The sequence below is a fragment of the Aulostomus chinensis genome, chromosome 17 (assembly GCF_037954235.1).
Source record: "Aulostomus chinensis isolate RoL2024-O1b breed Wild chromosome 17, RoL_Achi_v1.0, whole genome shotgun sequence".
NCBI lineage: Eukaryota > Metazoa > Chordata > Actinopteri > Syngnathiformes > Aulostomidae > Aulostomus > Aulostomus chinensis.
The window spans coordinates 17,772,309-17,787,759 of record NC_141336.1 but is presented as its reverse complement, the minus strand read 5'-3'; the positions used below and the strand labels follow the sequence as shown (position 1 = coordinate 17,787,759).

General features: G+C 42.7%; 2 protein-coding genes across 2 annotated transcripts in view; one reads left to right on the top strand and one right to left on the bottom strand.

The window, feature by feature from the left end:
* Positions 1-491: 491 nt before the first annotated feature.
* itpka (inositol-trisphosphate 3-kinase A) lies at positions 492-13,554 on the top strand. The gene is made up of 7 exons (XM_086183750.1): positions 492-1,030; positions 5,816-5,912; positions 6,156-6,369; positions 7,370-7,574; positions 8,789-8,890; positions 9,269-9,340; positions 9,683-13,554. The coding sequence occupies exons 1-7, from the start codon at positions 800-802 to the stop codon at positions 9,968-9,970; spliced, it is 1,209 nt and encodes a 402-aa protein (XP_086039876.1). The 5' UTR covers positions 492-799; the 3' UTR covers positions 9,971-13,554.
* ltk (leukocyte receptor tyrosine kinase) overlaps positions 11,536-15,451 on the bottom strand; it is a 38,026-nt gene continuing 34,110 nt past the window's right edge. Inside the window, exon 30 of the mRNA XM_086183749.1 lies at positions 11,536-15,388. Within this exon, the coding sequence (XP_086039875.1) occupies positions 14,315-15,388 (1,074 nt within the window). The 3' untranslated portion in view covers positions 11,536-14,314. The remainder of the gene's footprint in view (positions 15,389-15,451) is intronic.

Sequence of the window (15,451 nt, the reverse complement as noted above, 5' to 3'; positions counted from 1 at the left end):
CAATTAGATATGTTGAGGCCACAAAATAAAACTTGTTCCCTCAATCTAATAACGTCGTGGCCAAAAGATATAACTTTGATAAAAATAACAGCAAAGAACTTGTATTTCATTCGCCTTAAGTGGTTTTTTTCCCATCTAATGAATAAATAAATGTAATTTAACTTTGAAAATCTCTGTCCAATTTGGGTGAATTCAAAAACAACCTGCTGTGTCTGGTGTGAAAAAAAATCTGCAATGAAAAGATAAAACCCCGAATCTGTGTGGCCTCTCCAGGCTCTAAGGAGTTGAGCCACCGTCAGGCTGGAGAGAAGTGAGAGGCAGAAGACTTAAGGTGTTAAAAAATGTAAATTGTCAGCAGGTGAAGCTCAGTCATCAATGCGGAAAATAGCGAAGTGTTTTGGAGTGAGTGCGTCGGCTGCGGCGCGCTCACGTGTGTGCGGGAGCGCGCGCGCTACCATAGGGGAGAGAGAGAGAGAGACAGAGGAAGAGAGAGAGAGAGAGAGGGGTTTCCCTTACTAACTACAGCAGAGTCGATGAGGCTTTTCGTGTTGCAGCTCGCAAAACGAGGAAGCGCGAACCGCCTGAACACGCAAACTCCCCACGAGCTGCGTTTGAGTGACATGAGCGATTGTGAAAGCTCCTGAGGGTATTTGCGTTTCACGGCGGGTGTATAGAGTGGAAATGTGCGTGGACTCCAGGCTCTCTGGGATGGAGTAAACTGTCACATCAGAGTTGGGATGAGCTCTTTCAGAAAGCCACACGCATCGCTCCCTCGACTGGAACCGGAGCGACAACTGTGATGGATGAACACATTCAGGTACCGCAGGTCACCATCACCCCGGAGGCAGGCGGCTCCTCCCGGGAGATGCAGCAGGAGGACTGGGACGGTACCCTCCGTAGGAGACTATCCAACTCGTCCGTCTCCTCCACCGGCTCTTCAGCTGTGGAGTCCGAGGATGACTTGCTGAGCGACAACGAGAGCAAAAGTAAAGGCATTATCACTTTGGAGCACCTGGTGGACTCCGGAGAAGTGAGTAAGGAAGTGGTCCTCAAAGTGGATTTTTCAGGGGTGGGTTATACCACACATGATGCCACTTAATGGGCTCCACAATGCATAATTCAAATAGCTTTCCTGTATAAAGCCTAGTTAATGCTGAATCAGCCAAAGTCTGTCTGAAGGTGACTAACTGGGATCAGAATCCTTGACCTTCTGTTTATCTTTGCAATTCTGCATGGGCTATAATTACAGCAGCCTTGATAGCTGATGCTTTGAAATCAAGAAACAGTCAAGCACAGCATAAACAGCAGCAAGCAAGCAACATCCTCCCAGAAGACCACTACAGTTTGACTGCAGAGAGGAACCAATTAGAGTGATAGAAGTCTGTTTGTTTAGTTGATTTCTAAGTCCTGTAAGGCACATCCAGGGAATTCAGTTACTAATGGATTTTAGTTTTCTGCTCCTCCTGTTTGTTTCTTTTGCTTTTGTTGTTTTATTCATTCCTAGAAGCTGCTTGCTGATTGAGATCACGGAGGAGTATTTGACAAACTCAAAGATAATGAAAAGTAATTTCCAGGGAATTTGATTCTAGCCACAGAAATCCGGTTAGCTCTTCCTGTGTTTAATGGGTTATCAAAGCCTTTCACGTCACCTTAATGATTCAGGCTGCGTGCAGACCAGCATGAAGAAGCTTCTGAAGGAGCGTCTCCTGATATTTAGGGAACATATTGACGACGCTCTTTCCTTCTATACCAGTGAGAAGTTGTGTAACTTAACAATTTCTGTTAATAGCACTTTAACAATGATTCGTTCATGCTTAGTTGACATTGGTAAACAGCTGGTAAGCTTAGTAACTAGTCATTTACCAATTCTATTCATGTTAACTGCTAGGTTACAGAAAATATGGATGTAAACAGGGGTGGGGTGGGGGGGGGGCGCAAGGTGCTGTTTGAAGCATTATTAATGGATACAAAGGGTTAATAAATGTTTAATTATGCTTATAATTGACTCTCGCATACGCATTAACAATGCAGCCTTATTTTTAAGTGTTACCACACCCCAAGGGACAAGGCTTTAATTCAATAGAAAGGGAGGGTGGAAATGTGTTTGCCTTCGACATTCTTGGCTGATAAAACCTGTGGAGGACAAGTCTCAGCCTGACTGAACACGCTTGCATAGGCCTAAAATATTTTAATAGGAGTTGCTTCGTTTAGAACGGGAGCTTAATGTTACTGCAGCTATCTCAGTCGTTATCGTTCTCCATTGGAAGTTGAGTGAGTGAGTCACCTTTCTGCAGTTTAGTTAACATTATCTGCTTTATGTCTCCGCTGTCACCACAATAGACTCAGTGTGTGTGTGTGTGTGTGTGTGTGTGTGTGGGTTTATGGTCCTACCTCCTTTCTTAGCCTTCTCCATACAAGGTCTTAGCTGTCATTTTCTTTTAAACACAGTGAATGCACACTAAGCCTGTGTGTTTGTGTGAAAGGGTGGATGAATTGTCAAACCCAGCTGAGGCTCAGGATGAATGTGTTCACAAATTAAAAAGCTCCCATCTACACTTTTGGTCTTTTGGGCATTGATACTTGTAATGGAAAATATGTTAATCATGCCACCTCTGAAAATGGCCACTTTTATGCTGCGGCCTCTTCAGCCCACACGTTACAGCCCACATGTACACACAAACTCACAGTACAGCAAAAGCTAACAGGTCATTGTGTAATCGTGGGTTGTTGTTTTTTTTTTGTGGTCACTTGCTGTTTTTTAGCCTTTGACATTTAATAAAGTGTGAGCTCAGGAAGTCAAAAACACTCATAGCAATTCATACTTCAAGGATTCCTAGTAAAATGCAAAGTGCCTTTCATGGAGGAGATTCAAAACTGGCTCAGGCTGAAGGTTTCAATCATCCGCCAACAGAAATCGAGTCTCCTAGTCGCATCATTTTCTCTGTTGTTCTCATCAGTCTGTTGTTTTTGTAAATTTCAGCAGTTTGTGTTTGCGGTGTGTTGATCAGCAGGCTGTCAGGCACACTTGCGCAGGTGCCTCTGACAAAGCAGAAAGCAGCGTGTCAAGTGGGAAAGAAGTGTATCTTAAAGTGATTCTTCATCCAAATAGAGTATATTTTGCCTTTCAAAGTACTCACAGGTAGATGTCTTGGTCTCACATGGCCCGTAAAGTTTGATTCATTATGCCAGATGCAAAAGATAAATGCATAGAAATTAAAAATACACCTGATAAAAGTGTAAAATTATATAAAAAAAGATGAAATAAATCACTGTTTATGCTCTCCCGTGACCCTTAACAGGAATAAGCGGAAGACAATGGATGGATGGATGTTTATGCTCTTTTTTGTGAGGAAAAAAACTCTCCTTTCATATACAGGAGCCTTGATATCTTTTTTTTTCATAATTTGATCAGGCAACAAGAGTTTGGGATTTTTGTCACCCGCCTCTTCTTTACCCAGTTGTTTCTGCATGGGGGGGGGGGGGGTTAACTGAGCATACGACTGGATTTACAAACTCTTAGGTGCATTGGCAGGTGTAATCCATGTCCTCCTCATATGACTGGATGAGGAGGACATGGATTACACCTGCTGATGCACCTAAGAGTTAGTAAATGGATATTTTTAGGCAGTTTTGCTGTTGTTATTCAACAGTTGTCGTTAGCTTCAAGCTAAATATACATGGCTGGCTCTTTCTGCGTTCTGGAGTATCAAAGAAGTGATACTGGGAAGAAAAAATATCTCTGAAAGCTCAAGACAGCTATATACTATAAGTACTTGAAAGGCAAAATACACTTGACACTTGGGTGAAGTATCGCTTTAAAATCCTTGACTAAAAAAATCTGGATCATTTTCATTTATTGGAGCCAAAAACTGTGTATTCTACGTGGTTTGACTTTTTTCACAGTATTTGTTCTTTGAGTCTGTGTTTGAATATACCAACTCTTTCAGACCTTAAGAGTTTTTTTTCTAAAATAAGGTACTACTTTCCTAATAAGGATAGAATACTGATTGTAATACAAAGATTCTGGTTTGCACAGTGTTAGCTAGAAAAATGTGACGGACTACAGTATTCTGTTGTTCTTTTTGATGTCCTAGTCTGAAAGCAAACTTCATTCATCACATCGGTCAGCGTAGCTTTCCTCAGTCTTGTTTAAAGTTCGATTCATTGGGTCCTCACTCATTCACTGTTTGTCCCGCCAGCCAAGCGTGCAGCAAATATTCCTATCACGAAAGGAGGTGGTAACAAACAGTGAGTAGGCGTCCGTGGAGTTTTGAGTGGAACGGTAAAGTGTGATTCATGCCAGTACGTTCGGCAGGCAACCGGACGCTAAAAAAAGACTCGTCCAAAATGCTTCATTCATTTTTTGCCTGACACTGGATCCTGTTATTCCAAGTTCTAGCTAGACAGTGGAACCGGGTGGATCCCGAGTGTTGTCAGTCCAAATGTTTGTGGTGTATGTCATCAAGGCCGGCCATGAATGCGAGGTCAGACTGTGTTTGAAATATCAATATTGGCCGGCGGGCCTCAGGGTCGTCATGTTTACCCTGAAGCTTAAGAGTTGGTAATTAGTGTCTGTTCCCTCTCAGTCTCCCACGTGAGAGCTAGTCACCTACCATGAGTGTTGCGTGCTGGATTTGCTCACATCATTCATATCTATCATTAACGTGCCGAGAATATTAAAGTACTTCTGCTATATTCAAGTTGCAAGCTTGTACTGTGTCCTTGTGTGGCAGCCTGACACACATTATCAGCGAAGCATATCGCCTGACATTTAAGAAAGCTTTTTTTGCTGCTGTTGGTGAGGATGGCGAGCTGTGAGACACTCCACATGAGCTGCGTCCTCGCTGACACCAGTCCCTGTTTCATTTCCTGTTTCTGTTGGACACATGCACAATAAGAAATGACCTCCCCAGCACCTCAAGATAGCATCAAAGAACATGTCATCCTTGTACTTAGCAATTTCTGAGATTGAGTTTAATTACTTTTAGTTGTATTTGAGCAGATTTCACAATATATTATGATTATTTAAATGCTTTATTGTGTTAATTTTGATATAATCGGTTTTATGAGGAGGAATAAAACAGGCAGTTCCCCATAAGTGTGAAGCACTACTGTGTCTCTGTGAAATATGCAAGCTGTTAGTGTGTTTTTCATGTGTGTATGTGTGTGTGCGCGCGTACGCGTGTGCGTGTGCGTGTGTGTGTGTGTGTGTGTGTGGTATCAGTGAGGGAGGATGAAGGAGAAAGCAAGGGTTAAAGAAAAAAAACAAGCATGAAAAACTGACATTTCCTCCGAAATCAAATTCACCCCCTCAGTCACATTCTTTTTGTCCCAGTGCGAGTTTGAATTTGCTGCAGTCGCATGACACCCGAAAAATTTAGACATCAAAGACGCACAAGTGCAGGAGGTTCAAACGCTGGCAGTGTCACCATGGATTAGTTGACACCAAACCTTCCAATTTAGCTTTAGATGATGGCAGTTTTACCAAAAGATGACTCATTAGCACACCATGTCTAGAATTAGCACGTCATGGCAGCGTGGCACAAGTTGCTAGCCCATCATCATCAGGTGCAAGTTCCCCGAGAAATGTCACTTCTTAACATGAGAGTTTTAAATGCTGCAAAACCAGATTCTGGCTTCAGATTTGCTCTGCAGAATTTCCTTTGAGATCAGATTTCTGTAAAACTCAACAACAAGGAGATGCCGACCCGCCACTCGATCGATTCAGTACATTCGGATTGATTACAGTTGCGTCACTTCAAGTATGTCGTTGCGCTTACACACTGTTGTGTTATATTCTGCTATTTGTTCACAGAGCAAACCATGGTGGAAGTTAAAAACCATCGTTCACTGGCCCTTCAGCGCTTCCCAGAGGAGAAAACTGAACTGGGTGCAGCTAGCTGGTCATAAAGGTACATGTATGACCCGCAGATCAAATCACATACAGCTCAGTGTTTGTGATAGATCCTAGCAGGTGCAGTCATTCTTGGTGTATTTGTGGTCGCTGCACAGTTTTGAACACAAGACATTTATAGTGATTGAGGGATTTTGGTCCTGTGGGTCAAATGTTTGAAGAGTTGTACAGAATGTGAAGAAGAGGTCGCGGACAAGGCTGGTGGAAGATGTGAAATGATGTGGCCTTTATCGAATCTCAGGGAACTTCAAAGCAGCAGACGCTGGTACAATTCTGAAGAAATTCTCAGAAAACGAGATGCAGTGTTTCGAGAAGCTGAGAGGGGATGCACTGCTGCCCTTTGTACCTGGTTACCACGGTGTTGTGGAGAAAGATGGAGAGTCATTCCTTCACATGAATGACCTGCTAGCAAGCTTCGACCTTCCCAATGTCATGGATTGCAAGATGGGAGTGAGGTAAGGAGGGAAGGCATTTCTTTCACTTTGAACACATATGAACATTTTCGATACATGCAGCTATGTTTGCTTTATTAAAGGTGATGTTTTTGATGTGGACTGAAGCTTCTTTTTCTGTTGAAAATGATTAATGAAACATGTAGGTGGGTGAGTGTGAGCTGCTCTATAAGGGAACACCTGTTGTTACCCGGCTACATGCTTTACTTCCTGCCACAGCAGCCGAGGTGTCTCACTGCATCATGAGCACAAACACAAATACTCAAACACCTATGAACCTAAATACACACACACACACACACACACACACACACACACACACACACACACACACATACAGTATATATATGTATGTTCCTGTTAGCTCTAACAAGAAACTAAACCCAAACGTACCCACACGCCATGGCACATATATGTGAACAAATTGTCCTGTGTGTCTCTATGTGTGTTTGTATCTGTATTTCTGTTGCTACACTTAAAGAGTCACACAGTTGCATACTAAGGGTGTCCCTGGAGACTCCCCTTTGTGAGAAACACACTGAACCACAAAGTTGCAAAACCGCTAACTTGCACAAACACATGCTCAGACTTGCATTCTGGAGTCTCCTCTTAGCTTCCCTCTGCCGCATGGAGGAAGTGAAGCTCACAAACTGAAATTGAAATTCACATCTGTTTGTAACTGCCTGATGGGGTTAGGGTTAGGAACTTAGGTTCACAGTTACACACACACACACACACACACCTCTACATATATACATATATATGATATATGTGTGTGTGTGTGTGTGTGTGTGTGTGTGTGTGTGTGTGTGTGTGTGTGTGTGTGTGTGAAATACATCAAAGTCATTCAAAAAGAGCTGGATGTTCGTACTGCGGGGTGTAAATACAGGACAAGCCCTGAAAGTAAACATTTACTATTCTGTAAATAGTCTTATTAAAATGCCACTTGTCTTTAAACACACAGGTCCTGCACCTGAAGGCTTTATTTATCCTCCGTTTTTAGGACTTACTTAGAGGAGGAGCTGGTTCGAGCGCGTGAAAAACCCAAGCCGAGGGAGGACCTCTACAAGAAAATGGTTGAGGTGGACAGTGAAGGTCCGACTCCTCAGGAACATTCCCAGTGTGGCGTCACCAAACCTCGCTACATGCAATGGAGGGAGACGATGAGCTCCACCAACACACTTGGATTCAGGATAGAGGGGATCAAGGTAGAGATAGAAAACAGGAAGTGATGCAATTTGGATGTTTGAACTAAGGAATGGCAGGGTGCTGTGGTGAATCTGGAGGTTAAAGGTGTGGTGTGTAACATCTGTCTCCATCCTTTGGGATGGAGAGTAATCACAACAACAGTGGAAGTGATAATTATTTATCTACCGGTGAGAGACTTGGTAAGGTGCGTGTAATGGCAGGAAGGGTTAACTATGGTTTTGTTTTCTGGTGTTCTGAAGTTTTTCTTTTTTGTAACCAGAGACATAGCCTTATCTAATTTTGTAAAACGGCTCTATAAAACCACTAGGTCACCTACGAGCAGGCTAACTAGCCAGCTAACATTACACACTCACAGTCCTGGCTTCAGTAAAGAAATACAGAGCATTTTCACAGTTACAGTCCATTATACAAGCACAGTATATGTAATTGCAACAAAGGCAACTCCAAATAATTCATAAATAACAACCTGTCCTAAATTAATGCAAGCCATTTGTATGTTCCCTCACCAATTTTTTTTTCTGTATTTGTCCTTGCCATTGTTTTTTTCAAATTTAATCCTTCATCTCAATGTGTAGTTGGTCTTTTAATAAGAGCATCTACTTTCTGAAATGTTTTCCCCCTCAGGTTTTGTTGTGAATTCGCTAACTGTACTCTATTGCTATTGTTTCCCCTTCCAGCTCTGGCTAAACATTGTTGGGTGGTGTAAAAAAAAACAAAAAAAAACACATCGCTACAGGTGTACTGGAGAGAGAAGTTTGCCACAGACTCCATTTAAAAAAATCAAGAGGATGTGAAATGCGGAGAGACTTGTTTGGCAGGAGCTTGGATGTTCATTGACGTGCAAAAGTTACGCACTGCAGTTTTAAAGCCGCTTGAATAAATGCATTCGACAAAGTCCTACAAATTAGAATCGCATGTGTGAGTCCAGTTTTATTGGAAAATCTGGGGTTCATGTATAATCTCCTGAGAATGACCTTTCTCTCCGTTGAACTGCCGATTTATTCACATTCAGATATTATTTGTGATCAGCTGGAACGCATGTAAACACAGGCTGATCACAAATAATATAATACATGACGAAAAAGACTGAAAAATGAAACCCACTGTTTATCGTGCGAGATATATTTACGCTTGTTATTAATTATTAAATGAAGTATTTGAAATCACTTTATTATGCAGTCATCCTCTAACTCAGTCCCTTTCTTCTGTTTAGAAATGTGATGGCACGTGTCGAACCGACTTCAAGAAAACCAGATCAAAGCAGGACGTTCTGCTGGTATTCAAGGACTTTGTTGGAGGGAATGCTGATATTATAGTATGTGGCAGCTTCTGCACACTGCGTAGCTATGCTGTATATACTAAAACCATATGATCATGCATGCATGGGCAGACACAAAAAAGACTGTGTGATTTCATACAAAGCAAGCTAGCTTTAGTTTAATTATAAATATAATTTTACAAGGATAATCGTGTCTGTGTTTAAACTGCACGTGCAAACCAGCAGAAAAATTACAACCACAGAGCAAATATTCACACAGGAGTACTGTTTGAGTTCTCTGTCATGATGGAAGTATCTCAAATATATTCTTTGTCTACATCCTATATGTTCCAGGACATTTCTGTGATTAAATAATGACTTTAGGTGATGATGTAATATTTTACCAAATGCTTTTTCCTGTTTGATTTAAAACAGAAGTCTTATCTGAGCAGACTGACGGAGATCCAGCAGGCCCTGGAAACATCACAGTTCTTCAAGCAACATGAGGTGATGATAGATCTACTGTACATACAGGTGACCACATGAGGTGGGGTTCAGGTCCTGGGCCACCAGGGGTCCCCAGCAACCACTTCATGTGGTGTTTTTGATGGTGGCTGTTGAACACGCAGCTTAAAATCTCCTAAGCGTTTCAGATCTGATAGCTGTGAAGGCCAAACCTTATCAATGCAGTCATTTTCATACTCAACAAAATAACAGTCGTGACCCACTGCACCCTGAGTGGACTGCTCACTCATTTATTCAAGCATTTATTTTAAACTGCAATATATCAAACTTCTCAGATATAAACAGACATAAATGCTTAAATTGAACCTTTTGTGTTTTCCTCAGGTCATTGGCAGCTCTCTCCTCTTCATCCATGACCACACGGGCAATGCGCAAGTCTGGATTATAGACTTCGGCAAGACCACAGCGTTACCGGAGGGACAGATGTTAAAACATGACATTCCCTGGCAAGAGGGTAACAGGGAAGATGGTTACCTGTGGGGGTTAGAAAACCTCATCCACACACTGGAATCTGTAAACATCGAAGGAACCGGTGAAGAAACCCTTTGCTCTGCTTCCAAAGAAAATAACCAAACTTCAGAAACAGATGGTGAGTTGACCTTTGACCCGTAGACGGGTGAAAGGAACTCAGGCTATTTTAAAGAACACCACAATGAGACATTCAGCGAGGTTTGTTGGATGCACTTCAGTGCTCTGTGAGCAATGGTACAAAATAGCGAAGCAACGCTGCAAAGAGGGACAGTTTTGTGTCACACAAAGAGCTGCATAAAGCTCCTGGTTTTGTTACCACACTGAACTGACATACAAGTACATAATGGGCACTGAACGGCGAGAAGCCAGCTAGTTACTGAAGGATTTCAAACCAACATAAACTGACACTAATTCAACTTCCTACATCATGAACGGAAGTGAAAGTGTAGGATTTCTGCATTTCAGCTTCAGGGACATGTTACAGGTCCCGTGCTATGGAAACACTGATAACATTTAAATGAAAAAAGGGGAAGTAAAGATACTTCAAATCCTCTACTGTAACCTTCAACCTTAATGTTAAATCTGTGACTACAGCATAAAACACGTTGTCATATCACTGTGTGCTGCATAATGATGGGTTTATTCGAAGCAAGCTGTCATTGTATTTTAGTTTGTTACTCTCATTATTCTATGCTTCTGATCAAACATAACTGGAGTAAATTTAAATTCTTGTATCATTACTTGGAGCATCTATATACTGTGTATATATATAGATACATATACATATACATATATATATATACCTCCTTAAAAGGGTAAAAGAGTACAATACTGTTTTTTTATTTTTAAAAGTCCCCCTAAAGTTAAAAAATGCCTTTTTTCTTTGAGCTTTGTAGAATAATGTATGAGTAGATGTCTTTATACTTTGGTTTTCATTTCTCATTCACCGGTGAAAGTGTAAATTGTGTTTGTGCTCATTGAAAATCTTATTTTAAGAGGCGGGTCTATGAGCAGGATTTGTGGCATCACAAACATTTTGAAAGACGCTGATCCCCATCCACAATAACATGCGCACGTATGTTGTATACGCCGTTATTATACTCATACACATGTTCGTGTTGAGTGGCACGGTGGTGCAGTGGTCAGCACTGTCCCCTCACAGCAAGAAGGTTCCAGGTTCGAGTCCCAGCTCCAGCACGGGATCTTTCTGTGTGAGTCTCCATGTTCTCCCTGTTCCTGTGTGGGTTCTCTCTGGTACTCCAGCTTCCTCCCACAGTCCAAAGACATCAAGAGGGGACGAGGCTGATTGATACTCTAAATTGACCGTAGGTGTGACTGTGAGTGTGAATTGTTGTCTGTCTCTGTGTGTTGGCCCTGTGATGGACTGGTGACCTGTCCAGGGTGAACCCCGCCTCTTGCCCGTTGACGCAGGGATAGGCTCCAGCCCCCCGACCCTTAACAGGATAAGTGGTAGAAAATGGATGGACATGTTCATGTAATCTGACATTTTTAATGAGGGTACTTTGAGGGTTTTAATGTGATAATCACACATTATAGTATTTCTTTTTACACCTTCAGTACCTGTGTGGAGGGGATATTTAATGGTAAAACACTATCGTAGTATCTTAGTATATTACTGTAACCCTGATTTCACTCATTTATTTTCTGCTTCTGGGGTTCAAAAAACAAACAAACTGATGTGCAACTAATCAAACCCACACAGATGAGGTCAGTATATGTTGATTTATTTTGGGCACAGTTAGGTTAGATAAAAGTGTGAAAGATGGTATATTGCATAGAATGTCTTCACACTTTTGGTTGAAGCATAACACCCTCTGCTACATGAAGAACACAGGAGCAAAACAATTCAGTGTGAAATAACATGCTGTCAGAAATAAAGTGTGAGCAACATGAGGGTGATTTCTTTTCCTGTGCATTAAAATTCCACAGCTATCTTCATTTCTGAATGGCACAAATCTCTCTCTCTCTCTCTCTTTTTTTTTTTTAGAAAACAATGAGAGCCTTTTGGTAGATTTATTTTTTTTGAAGTCTTTTGTTATTTTTGCGGCGATGACTAACCAAAGTAAACACAAAGATCAGCAGGTCTAAGTATAAAAAAACACACAGTAAGCATTTAGAACCCTTATATTCATTTAAAATTAAAAAATAAACTATAAACATGTTCATGCTCAGAATAAAGAAGCATATACTGAGAACCAAAGTACATAAATATGGAGTGGAGATTTCTTTACAAATTCAATCTCATATAATTGTGTAGGACTGAGATACAGCAGCTTGTTTGGTATTTCACAGCTGAATACCTCCCCCTGCTGAGTAAACGTAGGTACTACAGCACTACATCCCGTAACGTAGTGTAGCGGTATCCAATGGCAGTGATCAACTACAAGTACAGATCAATAATGGACATAAATGAATGAAATGCCAAGTAAAACAACAACAACAAACATTAATAATGCAAAAGGGTTAGTCCAGTGTAAGGAAGTGAGTATAAAAATAGCAAATATTTTCACAGCTGCTTGGTCGTTATCATCATCATCATATTAGTCTTTCATCCTTTGGAAGCCTCCCAGAGTCCATGGAAATGTTGGGATATGGGGAAGGAAAGTCAGGAATATTTACTATTATGTAAAAAATTCTCAACCCAGGGTGGGGCGTCTAGCAACCGAAGGGTCGCTGGTTCGATCGTCACCTCCCCCAGGTGACCATGTCGAAGTATCCTTGAGCAAGATACTGAACCCCTAATTGCTTCTGATGGCCCTGTGACGGACTGGAGACCAAGGTGAACCCAACCTCTCGCCCAATGTCAGTTGGGATAGGCTCCACCCCACCCCCCCAACCCTTAATGGATAAGCATTGTAGAAAATGAATGGATGGATGGGATTCTCAACCTGCTGACCTGCAGATACCCAGACATTCTGAAATGAACCAATCAGCTATTAAAATCTTAGTTATATCTGTTGAGACAGATTGCAAAGAGCAGCGTTCAACATCAGAGCCTCTGATTAAACAAGACGTAACCAGAGAGAACTCCCAGAGCGCTGACCTCTGTCACACCTCAGGCTGGATGGATTCTACCATGTCCTATGCTAAACCATTCCACCAAGTTTGGTGAAAATCTGCCACAAAGTTTAATGTTATCCTGCAAAAAGTCAAACAAAAGATTAATCAAATGAACTCTTCAGGACAAATGGAGGATTATGCTCTGGACTACTCTTGGTTTGGCCCAGTCTTCATTGTGACCTGGCAAGACAAGTAGTGGAGAGGTGGATTTAGTTTGCCTCAGACAGATCCAGCTAATGTGGTTCTCTCTGACTCCAGTGCACTTAAACCTACATTTAACAGACACAAGAGTGCTGTCCATCTTCCATCTGTCTTTCTGCAAGACTTTAAATGCAAATTAATATTCTTCCAAAGATGTCGTACTGCTCCTTTAAGAACGTTACAAGTCCATAGAGACTGTTTGAGCACATGGACATTACTTACGTCACTTTACAACGCAGCAATCAATCTCCATGACAACCAGTCCTACCAAGGGAAGCCTAGGATGTGTTTGACACTTTCAACCACACCAAATAACCGGACACATGTTGATACTGTCTGTTTCTGCTTCTTCAAGATCTACATAGGAAAAAAACATGTTATTGCCGGATGTATTTTCACATTATCTGGGGAGAAAGCAAATCCGAATAATGAAATTAAAGAAAAATGTCTCACTCTACATTCAAGATCCATCTCTGACTTTCTAAAATTGAACTTTCTAATAACAGAGCACATGCTTGGAGATTCTCTTCCCAGTCGCTCGGTATTTTTTGGCATGGTACAGATGGTACATCGTCATCGTGAACTCACACACACACACACACACAAACACACACGCACGCACACACGCACACACGCACACACAAATCCAAAAGAGAATGAAGTGGTTCTAACAATGCAAAATATATATACCAAGACTTTCACGAGGAATAGAAGCAAACAAATAAGAAGAAAATGAGTCCAACTACAGCAGTGCTTCATGACAGCTGTCAACCAGCATTTTGGACATGAGAAAGTGTTCAGCTACCAGTGTACCAAAAGGCAGGAGAAGGCTCCCGGCACAAGAGTCCAGCTCTCTGTATCACAGTGCATAGGAGTGTGTGTGAATGTGAGTGTGTGCTTGTGTGTGAGAGTCTGTGTGTGTGCGTGTGCATGCATGTGGGAGTGTGCGTGCATGTGTCAGTGTGTGCTTATGTGTGAGAGTGTGCGTGTGTATGTTTGTGTGACTATGCATGCGTGTGTGTGTGTGTGTGTGTGTGTGTGTGTGTGTGTCTTTCAGCATTGCAGGGGCTCTAATTATTTGCTTGGTGGCTTTTACATAGTAGTAAAAACCTCATGGCCATGATCAGTTTGTGTTTCCTGCAGTGGAAAGGGACTCAAGTTGAGTTTACTGATCAAAAATACCTGGTACCAGTGAGCCGTGTCCTAGATTGGGGTAACACTGAGGTCTTCTGACAGAGAGAAGCCAGAGTCTCGGTCACGTGTGGGTTTCTCGGCTTTGGTGTGTCGTCTCACGTCTTCGTGTCCGTAGCTGGCATGACGCTTCAGCAGCAACTTGGGCATACAAGAGGAAGGGGTATGGAGGCCAAATGCCAGTCCCAGGCTGGTCCCTGAGGAGACGCTGGGGGCAGAGCTGGTGTTTGTGATGGTTTCGGCAGCTTTGGGCTTCACCAAAGGCAGGCTCTCGGTCTCATAGCTCTGCTCATCATAGGCATAGTTGACGTTGCCACAGGGGAAACTCTGGAGCTTCGCCAGGTCCATACCAGCTCTCGAGCTTCCAGCAGCAGTACCACCAGTTGGGCTCTTATGTGAGGATGTGTTTGGTGAAACTGGAGCCTGGCAGGAGGGAGAGGAGGAAGTATGGAGGCTGGAAGGGCTCAGGTGGGTGCAGGTGACACTGTCACAGCCAGCCTCACTGCACTCCGAGGTTATAATGCAGGGCTGAGGAGCCTGGTTGTTGGAGGAGGAGGATGCTCCACTTGACAGGGGCATGGACTGAGTGTGAGCCAGGGTTTTCTTCCCCCTGAAGTTTTCCAAGACCCATGAGCCATACGTGGGGTTCCACAAATTCTTTGTTTTGTTCTTCAGCCTCTGGCTCCCTGAGGAGGAGCTGTTTCTGGAGCAAGGCTGGTGGTTGGGAGGCTCAGGGTGGAGCCAGTGACCTCCTGAACACACAGCTGCTGCTGATGACAGCACTAAACCTGGAGCAGGGACAGGTTCGGCCCAGGATGGCTCCAGCATCTCACGGCATGATGTCACCTCTTGGTGGACAGGTTGGGTTTTTTGGAGGAGAAGACGGGGTTTGGTGGGCTGTGGAAGAAGAGCTGAGGGGCTCAGGCCCAGAGGGGAGAGACCCAGCTGGGAAGAGGTATCCAAGGAAACGGAGAAAGGCGTGAGGCTGGTGGGGATGTGATCAGAGGGACGAATTATTGCGCCTCCATCGTCGTCTGCGGTGGGACGATGCTCCACTGGTAAGGGGGTGTTGATCACATCTGGGTCCTGATCAGAGATGGAAAAGTAATTTATGATGGAACGCACAACACAAGGAAGAATTAAATGAAT

What these genes read in the sequence shown, in the direction of transcription:
- itpka (XM_086183750.1), top strand. Translation starts at nt 800, where the DNA reads ATGGATGAACACATTCAGGTACCGCAGGTCACCATCACCCCGGAGGCA. An exon ending in GCAGCTAGCTGGTCATAAAG is followed by an intron (nt 5,913 to 6,155) that starts GTACATGTATGA and finishes ATCGAATCTCAG; the next exon opens with GGAACTTCAAAGCAGCAGAC. An exon ending in GATTGCAAGATGGGAGTGAG is followed by an intron (nt 6,370 to 7,369) that starts GTAAGGAGGGAA and finishes CTCCGTTTTTAG; the next exon opens with GACTTACTTAGAGGAGGAGC.